General features: G+C 52.3%; 1 protein-coding gene across 1 annotated transcript; it reads right to left on the bottom strand.

Moving 5' to 3' along the window:
* Positions 1 to 10056: 10056 nt before the first annotated feature.
* LOC127310230 (uncharacterized) lies at positions 10057 to 13440 on the bottom strand. The gene is made up of 3 exons (XM_051340917.1): positions 13350 to 13440; positions 10672 to 13259; positions 10057 to 10497 (listed from the first exon to the last, which is right to left on the bottom strand). Exons 1-3 carry the CDS (start codon positions 13438 to 13440, stop codon positions 10057 to 10059), a joined length of 3120 nt encoding a protein of 1039 aa, XP_051196877.1.
* Positions 13441 to 15601: the final 2161 nt, after the last annotated feature.

The raw sequence follows: 15601 nt of genomic DNA, 5'->3' as shown, positions 1-15601 counted from the left end.
GAATTTTAATAATCTGATAGAAAAATGAGCATATTTAATTCACTCGTGCATGGAAATATCACAACGAGCACGTGGAATAGTTGGTCGGTCCAGTTTGGCAGGCTTTTCACGACTAGGGAGGTCGCATGCTCGATTCCTAGGTACGCAAAATTTATTTTTCTCCCTTCAATTGCATGTCCGGTCCAGTGCGCTTAACAAGCCGGTGGAGGGTCTGGTTTTGGTTTTTCCGGTCCAACCGGTGAACCGGTCCGGCTTTTTAAACTATGCCTGGGGGCTGGTGTCCTGGTGTCCAGCACCAGATGCCACACTGCCACAGGCACAAGAGTAGGTGCACCGGCCATAGGAGGTGTCCCGTTTGAAACGGGAAGAAAATCAACCGATGATATAGCTATGATACTTTTAGTTAAGAATAATATGCATAAAGTGTAGATGAGGATTCCGTGCACTTGGTCATCAATGGTCTTGGTATCATGGCTATCCGTTTATCCATCGTGATCTGTGTCACAATTGGTTATATGTGAATACGAAGTGTTGCAAAAAGGAAGAATAACGGGGCAGACGTATGTCCTAACAAAGGCTCTTTGGTCCAACCGGTGAACCGGTCCGGTTTTTTAAACTATGCATGGGGGCTGGTGTCCTGGTGTCCAGCACCAGATGCCACACAGCCACAGGCACAAGAGTAGGTGCACCGGCCATAGGAGGCGTCCCGTTTGAAACGGGAAGAAAATCAACCGATGATATAGCTATGATACTTTTAGTAAAGAATAATATGCATAAAGTGTAGATGAGGATTCCGTGCACTTGGTCATCAATGGTCTTGGTATCATCGCTATCCGTTTATCCATCGTGATCTGTGTCACAATTGGTTATATGTGAATACGAAGTGTTGCAAAAAGGAAGAATAACGGGGCACACGTATGTCCTAACAGTGCTATTGGTCCAACCGGTGAATCGGTCCGGTTTTTTAAACTATGCCTGGGGGCTGGTGTCCTGGTGTCCAGCACCAGATGCCACACAGCCACAGGCACAAGAGTAGGTGCACCGGCCATAGGAGGTGTCCCGTTTGAAACGGGAAGAAAATCAACCGATGATATAGCTATGATACTTTTAGTTAAGAATAATATGCATAAAGTGTAGATGAGGATTCCGTGCACTTGGTCATCAATGGTCTTGGTATCATGGCTATCCGTTTATCCATCGTGATCTGTGTCACAATTGGTTATATGTGAATACGAAGTGTTGCAAAAAGGAAGAATAACGGGGCAGACGTATGTCCTAACAGTGCTACTGGTCCAACCGGTGAACCGGTCCGGTTTTTTAAACTATGCATGGGGGCTGGTGTCCTGGTGTCCAGCACCAGATGCCACACAGCCACAGGCACAAGAGTAGGTGCACCGGCCATAGGAGGCGTCCCGTTTGAAACGGGAAGAAAATCAACCAATGATATAGCTATGATACTTTTAGTAAAGAATAATATGCATAAAGTGTAGATGAGGATTCCGTGCACTTGGTCATCAATGGTCTTGGTATCATGGCTATCCGTTTATCCATCGTGATCTGTGTCACAATTGGTTATATGTGAATACGAGTGTTGCAAAAAGGAAGAATAACGGGGCAGACGTATGTCCTAACAGTGCTACTGGTCGAACCTATGAACCGGTCCGGTTTTTTAAACTATGCCTCGGGGCTGGTGTCCTGGTGTCCAGCACCAGATGCCACACAGCCACAGGCACAAGAGTAGGTGCACCGGCCAAAGGAGGCGTCCCGTTTGAAACGGGAAGAAAATCAACCGATGATATAGCTATGATACTTTTAGTAAAGAATAATATGCATAAAGTGTAGATGAGGATTCCGTGCACTTGGTCATCAATGGTCTTGGTATCATGGCTATCCGTTTATCCATCGTGATCTGTGTCACAATTGGTTATATGTGAATACGAAGTGTTGCAAAAAGGAAGAATAACGGGGCAGACGTATGTCCTAATAGTGCTACTGGTGCAACCGGTGAACCTGTCCGGTTTTTTAAACTATGCCTGGGGGCTGGTGTCCTGGTGTCCAGCACCAGATGCCACACAGCCACAGGCACAAGAGTAGGTGCACCGGCCATAGGAGGCGTCCCGTTTGAAACGGGAAGAAAATCAACCGATGATATAGCTATGATACTTTTAGTAAAGAATAATATGCATAAAGTGTAGATGAGGATTCCGTGCACTTGGTCATCAATGGTCTTGGTATCATGGCTATCCGTTTATCCATCGTGATCTGTGTCACAATTGGTTATATGTGAATACGAAGTGTTGCAAAAAGGAAGAATAACGGGGCAGACGTATGTCCTAACAGTGCTACTGGTCCAACCGGTGAACCGGTTCGGTTTTTTAAACTATGCCTGGGGGCTGGTGTCCTGGTGTCCAGCACCAGATGCCACACAGCCACAGGCACAAGAGTAGGTGCACCGGCCATAGGAGGTGTCCCGTTTGAAACGGGAAGAAAATCAACCGATGATATAGCTATGATACTTTTAGTTAAGAATAATATGCATAAAGTGTAGATGAGGATTCCGTGCACTTGGTCATCAATGGTCTTGGTATCATGGCTATCCGTTTATCCATCGTGATCTGTGTCACAATTGGTTATATGTGAATACGAAGTGTTGCAAAAAGGAAGAATAACGGGGCAGACGTATGTCCTAACAGTGCTACTGGTCCAACCGGTGAACCGGTCCGGTTTTTTAAACTATGCATGGGGGCTGGTGTCCTGGTGTCCAGCACCAGATGCCACACAGCCACAGGCACAAGAGTAGGTGCACCGGCCATAGGAGGCGTCCCGTTTGAAACGGGAAGAAAATCAACCGATGATATAGCTATGATACTTTTAGTAAAGAATAATATGCATAAAGTGTAGATGAGGATTCCGTGCACTTGGTCATCAATGGTCTTGGTATCATGGCTATCCGTTTATCCATCGTGATCTGTGTCACAATTGGTTATATGTGAATACGAGTGTTGCAAAAAGGAAGAATAACGGGGCAGACGTATGTCCTAACAGTGCTACTGGTCGAACCGGTGAACCGGTCCGGTTTTTTAAACTATGCCTCGGGGCTGGTGTCCTGGTGTCCAGCACCAGATGCCACATGCACAAGAGTAGGTGCACCGGACGTAGGAGGTGTCCCGTTTGAAACGGGAAGAAAATCAACCGATGATATTGTCGTGGTGGGAGCACGGCAGATGCCATGGGATGGCTTAAGTTGGGGCCGTAGGACGCTGGTGGTGACCGGGGAGGGATCTTGCTAGAGCAAGTGAGGGAGAACAAGTAGATCGACACCAGCGGGTACCCAGGTTCGGGGCTCTCTTAGCGAGATAACACCCCTACTCCTGCCTCTTTCTCTCTATAGACTGGTCACAGAGAGATACAAATTGCTCCTCCAGCTATGTTCATGGGGGATGAAGGTGATGTCTGGAGGTGGAAGATGAATATGGAGGCGCTAGGGTAGGAAAGAGTCGATCCCTCATGCAGGAGGACTAGCTCCTCCTTATATACTGGAGGAGCTAGGTTACAGAGGGGAAAAATCCCATGCTTGGAGAAGACGACTATGCCCTTGACCTAAACTTTGTCGTATCCACAGTTGTTCCTCTCTCGTCATCCCGTACGGCTTACTCCCGAAGGAGGGAACAGGCGCACATGCGGGCCTCCTTTTGACCGTGGAGAGCAGAACTTGTCGGTCTTCTCGTTGACCAGCATCTTCTCCTCCTCGATGTTGCTTCCGTCTCCATGTCGGTTAACACTTCTGAACTGGTCCAAGTCGGCCATATCTCTAATCAACCCGGCCAAGTCGGTTAGGTGCTGATCGACTCCTAACCGGCTTCCATGTCGGACCAGGTTGATTCTTCCCCTTTCTGCCTCCGTCCACCCGGCATGGGACTAACTTCTCCGTAGCCGGTTGTAGCCGGCTTGCGGGACCTTGATTATACCTTGTTCATGTCGGCGTAAACCAATCCGCAATCTTGGTGCTCCATGCTGGTTAACTCCAAGCCGTAGCCGTCATCTAGAAGCCGGGTTCATCACAAAGTCCTCCATACCTACCATGACCCTCCCGGGGGTCAACCCCCCCGACAGTAGTCCCCGAAGCTGTTGGGGTCCAGAGGTCGTGATCTCAGGGCCTCAGCAGGTTCAGAAATTAACCTGACCTGCCAATATCTCAACCCGGCTGAATTCAGTTTCCCTTATCCTTTCTCGCCTGAGGCAGCCGGCTTGAGCTCACGTCCTTGTGCTTCCGTCGGCATGACTGATTCTTACGCATAGATTTTTGTTAGCCGGGTTGGATTTGCACCCTTGTTTTCTGTGCCGACATGGGTAGCTTGTTGCGCACAATTAGCCGTTGAAGAAGGCTGTCATGTCCGACACGCGTCGGCTTCTGAGTGCTTTTTTCAGAGGAACGTGGACAGATGTCACTACAGCAACTGGGTGTCTCTTCAGCTCTGCAGAGCGATTTGACGCGCACGCGGTTCGCACGGCAGTAGAGGTAAACGGTCGGCCGTTACCATCCACTTGCCCACGATCGCTAGTTACTGCGGATCGTGGGTGAGTGTGTCGGCCGTTGGTATCTCTGTAGCCCCGTGTGGCTCCAACCACCGCACGCCACGTCTTCGCCCCCTCGAATCCGGCCACACCGGATCCCGGCGGTTCGCGCATCGTCTCTCTTTAAATAGCGAGATAGAGGTTTGCTCCCCTTTTCTCGCCTTCGTCTTCCTCCTCGCACCAACCGCAACCAGAGAGCCTCGCTCCTCCTTTGGATCCTCACGATTCCTCGTCTACGCCGCCCAGTTTGAGCCTCGTCATCGCCGCTCCCAGTGCTCACGCAAGCCGCTTTCTTCGAGCACTTGGAGCGCACCGCCGCCGGACGCGCTCATCCGTGCTACGCACCATTCAACGCGCCGCCACATTTCATCGCCGCCGCCACCCTGGAACGGTCAGTTCCCCTGTCTTCTCCGGCTCCAGCGTCGTCCTCTAGTTCTAGTTCCTCTTCCCTTTCCATTCCGCCCATGGCATCTTCCGGCGAACCATCTGGCGGTCCTTCCTCTGCTACGATTAGTACACGGGAAGCTTCAATCGCTGCCGCCGCCGCCATGGAAGAGGACGCCGCGGAGAGGGCGTGCTGGGACGGGTCCAATGTGACCGAGGACGAGATCCGGTGGTTGCGCCAGAGCCACCGGATTCCAGACGGAGTGGAGTGTCGGCTTCCGTCCGGTGAAATCCAACCCGACGTGCATCCCGGCGAGCACGTCGTCTTCATGGCACACTTCCAACGCGGATTCGGGCTCCCCCTGTCCGACTTCGCTATGGAAGTCTTCCAAAAGTTTGTCCTCCTCCCCCATTATCTGTCGGCTAATGCCTTCATCCATTTGTCCACCTTGGTGGCCATGTCGGAGGCTTACCTTGGAGTTTGGCCGTCTATCGGCATCTTCTCCAAATATTTCTCTTTCCCGCGTCAGTCTCTTCCGGATCCGGAACTTCCCAAAGGGGAAGTGAAGGCCATGACGCAGTGCGGCGCAGCCACTATCAAGGCCCGCCCGAGTAGTGGCTTCCCACGGGCGATTCCGCTAGAGTCATGCAAGGGGTGGAACCGCACGTTCTTCTACGTGAAGAACAATGACCCCGCGGTGGACCTCATCCGACTTCTCATCCCGTATCGGGCGGGTCCGCCATCCGACATGGTGGCTTGGGGTTACCACCCCAGGAACTCACTCCCGGAAGTGAACGTTGTTCACGCCCGGATTACGGAGCTCACGAAGATGGGCTTGACGTCGGACGACCTCCTCCGCACCTTCATCAAGAGGAGGGTCCTCCCGCTTCAGAAGAGGTGTCACAAGATATGTCATATGAACGGCCGCTTGGATCCAACCCGGATCTCTACGGTCAAGCTGACAAAGAAGGCAGTGCGTCGCCGAGTTTGCTTAATTGTGAAGACGTCGATGTCGGAGGACTGGACTTGGGGGATGAAACCCGCCAAGCGAAGCAAGACCTGCAAGCCGGTGAGTTTCCGACATCGATTACACCCAAGTTCTAACTTTTATTTTCCGACTTCCAATTTGAACTGTCGGTTTCCTCTTTCATGCCTGAACAGTGTGTTCCTCGGCAGGCTTATGAGGATGGTGGAGTGCCAACTACTTGGACTCTCAATCAGGCGGTGGAGGACGAGACCGAGTTGGACTTGGAGAAGTTCAGCGTGAACCGCGACGCTAGGGGCAACACGGCATCAGCGTCCGGTAAGCCTCTCTTCATGATCTCTCTCGAGGGTTGGCCGGAAACCGTCGATGCTGAGAATCCTTTGATTCCTAAGTTTGTCTTGCCTCGGTCTTACTCCTACTGGCCTGGGACGGAACCAGTCGCTGCTGAGGAGATCATCGAGGATGTCGTGCCTCTGAAGTCGGGCCGGGTAAAGAGGTCCTCAGCGCACGTGATGAAAACAACGGGCCCCGGTCGCCGCACTCGCGCAAAGCCTACTGTCTCCGGGTTAGTTTCACTTTACTTATTTATCACTTCCACTTGATTGTCTGCACCTGCTTGATGTCGGGCTCACTGTTATACTTCATCTTGCACAAGGACCCGATGGACCCTCCTCCTGGGTCATCTTCGATGCGCAACTCGCCGCTGCCGACTAAGAGGCCTTCCGGGCGAACCTCTCGCCCGGCTTCTCCAATCCGGGAGTCCCGGCCGGCATCCCCGGTTGCTACCTCCTGGCTTACTTTGCCCGCGCCTGCCAAGTCGTCGGAGCGGCATCAGCCTGACTCCTCCAGTCAGCCATCCGGCGGCGTGGTCCCGTCATCGGGTGCGAACCCAGTCCCCGACATCGAGGTTGGCGTTACAAATGAGGGGAGCGTGGCCCCTGAACAGGAAGTTAACCACACCCAAGGGGACCCCAGCGCCGGCAACATTGGCGCTGGAGAGAAGAAGGAGAAGAAGAGTCCCACGAACTCGGGGCTCGAGGATACCGGTACTTCGCCCACGCGGGCGAAGGTCACTTCGGTAAAAAGAACTTTGGCGCCCTTCGCCACCCAGAAAACGACTCCGCCGGCTTCTTCGCGGAGCACCAAGGCTAGCGGCTCAAAGAGGATAAGGCCATCCTCTTCGGCGCCGGACACTTCCGCTAAGCGTCGCCAGCTGCTCCAGAGTGAGCTCCCGGAACGCTATCAGGCTACAGCTTCCCGACAGGTGAGCCTTCATGTGCCGGCCGCCGCTCAGAAAGTCGAAGCCGGCGGCGCCACGCGAGCTGGCCAAATCACCGCCCGAACTCGGAGCGGCGGCAGCATGGGCTCCCTGGTAGAGCCATGGGTAAACCGGTGGAATGCCGCCGACATGGAGGAGGTCAGCTCTGAGCGCCAGGCGCAACCCGGCGGCAGCCAGACCCTCGGCAGGTGACTGCTTGCCGCCCGCGAGCAACTCCGTGCGGCGGATAAAATGCTTGGTGATTATCGTCGCCAACTGGAGGTAATCCGGCTTCCGCTCTATCTCTGTTTCTTTGTTTACTAAGGACTTGGAAATATCTCTTCCCCCAGTCCCCGAGTTTCGGGTTGGATGATGTATCATGTAGGCTGAAACTCTAACCAAGTCCTTGGTTGCAGGCTTGTGCCAACATCCGCGGTGCTTTATACCAGGAGCTATTGTGGGAGCATCGCGATGTTTGCGACGCTCACGCCCGCGCTCAAGTTGATCTGCACAAGCTCGAAGGTATTGCAACCCAGCATCTGCCTTTGTCATGCTGAAGCAATACTTCCCATTCCACTTAAGTGATATTGTTGCTGTCTCTTGCAGAAGCTAATTTGCAGAACCCTCCAGTCGATGAAATCCTGGGCCGGGTTGAGGCTCTCACTGCTGAGAAGGAGAAGATCTTGAGCTAGCACAAGGACTGGACCTCCCCCGCCGACTTGGATCGGATTCTTGCCGATCGAGATCGCATCAATGCTGGCAAACTCACCAAGGCGAAGGAGGAGGTGGAGCCTCTCAAGCAAGAGCTGGCCAAGGCCAAGAACGATCATGCAGCCGAGTTGATCTCCATCAACACGGCTCATCACAAGGCTCTCGACGAGCAGAAGGAGCTCACCTCTAAAGCTGTAAGAGAGGTGTCAATTGCGCAGAAGCAAATCGATGAGTATGCCGGCCAAGAGAAGGTCTGGCTCGCCGTGTTGGAGAAGACGTAGATTGCGCTGAATGGTACGTGCTCAATTTTTCGACATGATCTTTCCGAGTTCACTTTCTTGTTATGTCTAAGCCTTTGCTTGTGCCTTCTCCAGCTAGCTTCCCGGAGTCGGAGAGAATCGCCAGAAAAGCTGCTGAGGCCCGCTGGACGAAGAGGGCGGAGAGCGCGCCGATGCCAACCGAGTGGAGCGTCCAGGACCATGCTCTTGCCATCCAGGCCCGGGTTGAGCCTCTCAAGGTCATCGGAGTTGATGTTTTTGAGGCGGCCCACGAAATGGTGAAGGCTCTGTGGCCAGAGGACAAGCTGCCTCTTGCGCCTGCAGAGCTTGCTAAACGCTTGGCGGCGGGTCCTGAGCGCCTGAATGATTAGCGCATGTCGGCCGGTCGTGTCGGCGTGGATGAAGCTCTCAGTTATGTGCTTTCCTGGTATGAATCCATCCCGTTGGACCGGCTGAAACACGCCCGGTGCAACGGAAAATACGAGAAGGACCCAGAGCTAAAACGCCAACGCCAGGAGCTGGCCTGCTACTACATCGACTATGCTGATGTCGATGTTTTTCGCGAAGACATCAGGCCTCCCCCAGCTGAAGAATCCGGCGCTGAAGTTGACGGCGAAGAAGGCGAGGCCAGCGAAGAAGGTGAAGACTCCGAGGTGACCAAATCCGAAACTGCTTCATAGGCTTGTGTTATATTGGTTCTGTAAGATTCTGTAAGCAAACTCGTTAAATCCCCGGGATGCCGGGTAGCAAATGTAATGGTGGATCCATGAAAACTTATTAGCTAAGCTAAAACTTAGGGACGCGAGGCTTATGTCGGAAGATATCAAGACGAATCCCGGGGTTCACTTTTCGCACGTTAGCCTTCTTATCTTTGCTCCTGCCCACTCTCTGGGTGTTTGTGGCCTTTGAGTCACAAGACTTTGAATTCTGCGTGTGCGAGGATGAACTCGTAGGAATAGCTGTCGACGTCGTCCGACATAACATGCAAGTATAGAAATAACGACATCCATGTCGGCTTAGGCGGGTCTCTTTCCTTTAACGTTTTCCCTGTCGAATCTGCTTCTGGCTTGTGCTCTTGCTAGTCGGAAAGCCGTTCTGAGCGGACAGTGACTGTGCTAAGAGTGAGCCTTTGGCAAACACGACAGTCATTCGTTATGTGGAAAGTCACAATTAAGCCGGCATGGAGAACACTAGAAAAATAGCATGCACAGAGCGTATGTCAGAATTTCTCGTGCACATTTCCTTAGTCGTTTTTTGGGTGTTTTCAATTCTAGCTTGTGCTCTCACCGGTCAGAAAGCCGTGTTGCGTGGATAGTAACCAGATTGAGAGTTAGCTTAGTGATGAAACACTTAGTGGTCCGACATCGAGAAAGGTGAAACGAGCATATGCCGGCATGAAAATTACAAGGTAGAGGCATGAAAAGGAACTGCGTAAACGTCACGGTGAAAGCATTTCATTCATAGCAGACGTCGCAACCGACATCAGAAAACTTAGAGATACATACTCCCCCTTCTAGGTGTAAAATGGGCGCAACAAAGCAATGTTCCAAGGCCTCCTGGTTTCTTCATCTGTCTTGCATTTCTTGCCTTCCACCGGTTCCTGCGCATCAATAAGATAATATGCGTTGTTTGCCAGGGCTTTGCTGACTATGAAGGGTCCCTCCCATGGGGGTGATAACTTGTGCATGCCGTCGGTTTTTTGCACAAGCCGGAGTACAAGATCTCCTTCTTGGAATGCTCGCGGTCGTACATTGCGGCTGTGATACCGGCGTAAGTTTTGCTGATAGATAGCTGACCGGGATGCAGCCAGTAGCCTAGCCTCCTCGAGCATATCGACATCATCCTCTCTTGCTTCCTTCACTTCTTACTCAGTGAAAAGGCTAGATCTTGGGGAGTCGTGCATCAAGTCGGACGGTAGCATAGCCTCAGCTCCGTATACCATGAAAAATGGAGTGTACATGGTTGGTCTGTTGGGAGTGGTCCTAAGACCCCATATGATGGCTGGGAGTTCATCTAGCCAGCAACCCGGCGTCTGCTGTAATGGAGTTATCAGCCTGGGCCTCATGCCGGCTAGAATGAGGGCATTGGCCCTTTCAACTTGGCCATTGGCCTCTGGGTGTGCCACTGAAACGATATCCAGCTGTATGCTTTTCTCCCGGCAGAATCGAGGGAAGGCACCTTCGGCGAAATTAGAACCATTATCAGTGATGATGTTATGTGGATATCCATACCGGAGGACAATGTCCTTCATGAACTTGACAACAGTGTGGCCGTCACATTTCTTGATCGGCTTCACCTCCACCCACTTGGTGAATTTGTCAATCATGACCAGGAGGTGCGTCATGTTTCCTCTCCCGGGTCGGAATGGGCCAACCATGTCCAGGCACCAAGTCGCAAATGGCCATGTTATTGGTATTGTCTTGAGGGCTGATGCTGGCATGTGAGTTTGTTTGCTGAATCTCTGACATCCCTCACAAACCCGGACGATATCCTCAGCATCTTGCAACGCTGTTGGCCAATAGAACCCGTGCCGGAATGCCTTAGCAACTAGGGCGCGAGAGGAGACATGATGTCCACACTCTCCTTGGTGTATCTCTGTGAGGATTTCTCTGCCTTCTGCTGCCTCAACACAGCATTGGAACACACCGGTTACACTTCTCTTGTACATCTCTTGATTGATGATGGTATAAGACTTGGAACGGTTCTGCACTCGCCTTGCTAGGATGATATCCTCTGGGAGGTTTCCATTGAGTATGTATTCCATAATTTCTTGACCCCAAGCCGGCACAGGGTGTCGTAAGGTGAGTGGTTGGTCTGCGTCCATCGGGTCATCTTGCATCTCAGCTGCTGCGTCCGACATTGGCTCGTCATGGATTGGTGCTGAATCTTGAGCTGGCTCTGGCTGCCTCGCTCGCATGCTTCTTGTAGCCACTGGCATGCACTGCGCAGTCCTCGGGTTCGGACGAGCAGTCCCCGGGTTCAGACGAGCAGTCCTCGGGTTTGGGGAGATGCTATCAACCCAATCCGAGATAGCTTGCAACATTTCAGCGGAGACTCCGTGTGCCGGGTTCCCTGTATCTGATGGTGTGCTGAAGATGGACATGGACTGCGCAGTCCCCGAGTTCGGACGAGCAGTCCCCGGGTTCGACTTGTCGGACGTGCCTTGGCTAGTGTCCATCTCCATCGGAGCTTCTCCCGGGCCAGAGTCATCCATCATGGTGATGGACGTTGAATTCGGATCCGGCTTGATAGAGGGCTTCCAGAGGTATTCCAATGCGATGTCGGGCGGGACGGCTTCTCGAGATGAACCAAGTTTAGAGAGCATGTCCGCCGCCCCATTGCCTGCTCTTGGAATGTGCTTGAACTCGCATCCCTCAAAAAGACTGTTGACTTGCTGTACATGGAACCGGTATAAAGCCATGTTCGGATCCAAGACGTCCCATGTGCCAGAGCACTGTTGGACCACCAGATCGGAATCACCGAAACATTCAATCTGGCGGATGCCGACATCTTTTGCCACCTTGAGCCCATGGACAAGTGCTTCATACTCAGCAACATTATTTGATGCTTTGAAATGGATCTGCAGCACGTACTTCAGCTGGTCCTTCTTTGGCGAAGTGAGCACTATGCCGGCTCCAAGGCCCTGCTTTGTCTTGGATCCATCGAAGTGCATCACCCAATAATCCAGATCCGGCATGGGCGGCTCATATTCAATTTCGGCCCAATCGACGAAGAAGTCGGCTAATGCTTGCGACTTGATGGCATCTCTACGCTCGTAGCTTGGGGTGTATGGAGCCAACTCAATAGCCCATTTGGCAATCCGGCCACTGGCGTCCTTGTTGCCTATGATCTCCGATATCGGGGCCTTGCACACAACCCTCATTTCATGCTCCTGGAAGTAATGCTTCAACTTCTTGGCCGCCATGTAGACGCCATAAACCATCTTTTGGTAATTTGGGTAGTTTTGTTTGGAATTAGAGAGCACCTCACTGAGGTAATAAACTGGCCGTTGAATTTTTTCGCCGTTTTCCTCTCGTTCCACGACAATTACCACGCTAACAACCCGGTTTGTTGCTGCGATGTAGAGGAGCATTAGTTCTCTACTTAGTGGTGAAGCTAATATGGGGGTTGTAGACAGCATCTTCTTGAGCTCATGAAATGCGGCGTCCGCTTCTTTAGTCCAGACAAAGTTGTCTGACTTGCGCATCAACTGATATAGCGGCAGCGCTTTCTCGCCAAGCCGACTCACGAATCGACTTAGGGATGCTAGGCAACCCGTGAATTTCTGGACATCTCTCAAGCATGTCGGCAGAGTCATTCTTTCTATAGCGCTGATTTTTATCGGGTTCACCTCAATGCCCCGGCTTGAGACGAGAAAGCCTAGCAACTTTCCGCCTTGCACACCGAAAGTGCATTTGGTTGGGTTCAATTTCATGCGATACCGTCTTAGGTTATCAAATGTTTGTTTCAAATCAGCAATCAGAGTGTGACTCTGTTTGGTTTTGATGATGACATCGTCGACATACACTTGTACGTTGACCCCGATTTGGTCGTGCAAGCATTTCTGCATGCATCTTTGGTAAGTTGCGCCTACGTTTTTCAATCCAAACGGCATAGTGACATAGCAATAAGCCCCGTACGGGGTGATAAATGATGTCTTTATTTGATCATCACGGTTCAGAGGGATCTGGTGAAAACCAGAGTAACAATCAAGAAAAGACAACAGCTCACAGCCGGCAGTGGCATCGATCACTTGATCAATGCGAGGTAGTGGGAACAGATCTTTGGGGCATTCCTTATTCAGGTTGGTGTAGTCGATACACATGCGCCAGATCTTCTCGATGTTGAGATTCTCTTCTTTCTTCTTTTCCACCAGAACCGGGTTGGCCAACCAATCTGGATGTAAGACTTCCATGATGAAGCCGGCTGCTATGAGCCTTACGATTTCTTCCCAGATGGTCTTTCTCTTCTCATCAGAAAAGCGTCTCAGAGCTTGTTTTACCGGCTTAGCGCCTTTCCAGACATGGAGTGAGTGCTCAACCAGTTCCCTCGGAACACCAGGCAGGTCTTTATTGGACCAAGCAAAGATGCTCCGATTCTCACGGAAGAACTGGATGAGCTCGCTTTCCTATTTGTCGCTCAAGCCGGCACCGATACGAACGGTGCGCTCAGGGAAGTCGGGGTCGGTCGGCACATCCTTGGTGCCACTCACCGGCTTGAAAGTTGCTCCGGCATTGGGGTTTGTCATTGCGGGCAAGCCAAGTTGGCCTTGCTACGCCAGAACCCGAACCTCTTCGATCCTCTTCTTCTCTTCGGCAATCACCATGGATTCTGCCAATATTGAGCTAGCTGACGCGCATTCCATGGAACGCTTGTAGTTTCCCGAGATGGTGATTACCCCATTTGGCCCTGGCATCTTCAGCTTGAGGTAGCTGATGTGAGCAGTGGCTATGAACTTATGCAGTGCCGGCCTGCCGAGTAGCAGGTGGTAGGGACTCTGGAAGTCGACCACTTCAAACAGGATGTTTTCAACCCGACAGTTCTCCTTGGTGCCAAAGATGACATCAATCCGGATTTGGCCCATGGGTGCGCAAGACATCCTAGGCACTATGCCGTGGAAAGTTCTCCGGGATGGCTTCAGCATTCCTTCAGTGATGCCTAACTTCTGCATCGTATCCCGATACATGATGTTTATGCTACTGCCGTCATCAATCAGAGTTCAAGAGAACTTGATATTTTTGACAGGGCCAACCAGTGATGGGTCCAGCACCAAGGCATAAGTCTCCGGCTTCGGCATGATCTTTGGATGATCTGCTTGGCTCCATGTGATTTCCTGCTCAGACCAGTCCATGAAGCTTGGGACTGTCGGCATGGTGGTGTTAACTTCCATCTCACGCCACCTCTGACTTAGCTTATCTGTGGGCTCGGTGATGAAAACCACGCAGACCTCATCGTGCTCCTGGTACACATGCAGGCTTCTGTAATCATGCTGCACCTGGTTAACTCCAGCATTCCGTGGTTGTGGTCGTGCTGGCTGCTGCGGCCCGTGGTTTACTCTAGCCTGCTGAGGTATGGCTTGAGCATTAGCTCCAGTGAGCGGGTTGTGCGTCTGCGGCCTTGGCGCCATTCCTTCTCCTCTTGCAACTCGGCCCATCCAACTGCACTGCCTGGATGTGTGATTTGCCGGGGGCTGCGCAGCTGCTGTATGAAAACTGCAAGGCTGATCCAACATGGACTCAAAAGTCCAGCCGGAATCGTTGCGCTTGCTTTTCTTCGGGCTCCATTTCTTCTTGCCGGCTTGCTTGTTCCACGGCTCCTTTGGGCCGTTGAACTTTGGGCGCTCTTGAAACTTCGGCGCGGGCGGCTCCTCTTGATCCTCTACCGCTGCTACTTGATAGGAATTGTAGCGGTAGTCCTCCTTTCTTTTCTGCCCTAAGTCTCTTGGGTCTTGCTGCCGCAATGAACCTCCCCCTGGGCTGAAGTTAGGATCGGCGAGTGCCGGCTGCATTGGGTCCCCCAACGCTAGCTATCTGCTATCCGGATTGTTTCAGCTAAGGTACCCAGCCTCTTTCTCTGTAGCCTTTGCCAAAGCATTGAACCATGCCGGCAACTGTCCAAAAACCAGCCAATGGCCAGGTTCTCATCGATTCCTTCGCAAGTGTTGCGAAGTGTGCACCATCTTGTTAGAAACTCTCGGTCAGTTTTGTTCTCTCTTTGCCTGCACGCCTGCAACTGCTGCGGCCGGTTTGGGCGCTTGTAAGTGCTAGTGAAGTTGCTATTGAAAGCTTCTTCTAACTCGATCCAGCAGCTGATGCTGCGAGCCGGCAAATTGTTTAGCCAGATACGTGCAGTGCCCTCAAGCACTTGCGGCACATACCTGAGGCTTGGTGGTGCCATCATACGTCCTCATGGTGCGAGGGAGGTGGAAGTTGTTGCATGGTGGCGGCTCGTTTAAGATTCTGGATGTGAAGCATGCCGGCCCAGGCGGGCCTTGCTCTTCTAATTCCTCAAATAACATAAGCCGGTCCAGCTTGTGGCGAGCATCACCAGCTGACAGGCTACGGCCTCCAAGCCGGTCCGCTACGGTGTCTCGGTCTCTGGGCAGGTAGGTGCTTTCCCCTCGCCTGCCGACATGACTGTCGTATTCACTGCTGTCCCCATGCCGGCGGATTGCACGGTGGTTGCGACCCGGTCGAGGTGGGCATCCCGCGGTGCGACCTGCGCGCTTGACCCCTCTGGCATCATACTGCCTTCTGGCCTGCTGCCCAGCATAGACGGGATCATACACCGTCATTTGCTTCTTCTCTCTGGAGTTCACACTTCCATCAGGTCGGGTGTTTGCACGCGCTCTACCTGCATGCCGGTTTGGGGAGGATGCTTCCCGGTTCGATCGGGTCTGCCCAACATCA

Source organism: Lolium perenne, chromosome 6 (genome assembly GCF_019359855.2).
Source record: "Lolium perenne isolate Kyuss_39 chromosome 6, Kyuss_2.0, whole genome shotgun sequence".
Classification (NCBI taxonomy): Eukaryota; Viridiplantae; Streptophyta; class Magnoliopsida; order Poales; family Poaceae; genus Lolium; species Lolium perenne.
The sequence above is the reverse complement of the archived record's forward strand: the minus strand, read 5'-3'. Positions and strand labels throughout refer to the sequence as shown.

Bases quoted from the DNA above. Each gene is read 5' to 3' on its own strand.
- LOC127310230 (XM_051340917.1), bottom strand. From the start codon at position 13,440: ATGACAAACCCCAATGCCGGAGCAACTTTCAAGCCGGTGAGTGGCACC. The intron at 13,260-13,349 runs GTATCGGTGCCG...GGTCCAATAAAG, and splicing joins CTTCCCTGAGCGCACCGTTC to ACCTGCCTGGTGTTCCGAGG. The intron at 10,498-10,671 runs GTTTGTGAGGGA...AAATTCACCAAG, and splicing joins ATGCTGAGGATATCGTCCGG to TGGGTGGAGGTGAAGCCGAT.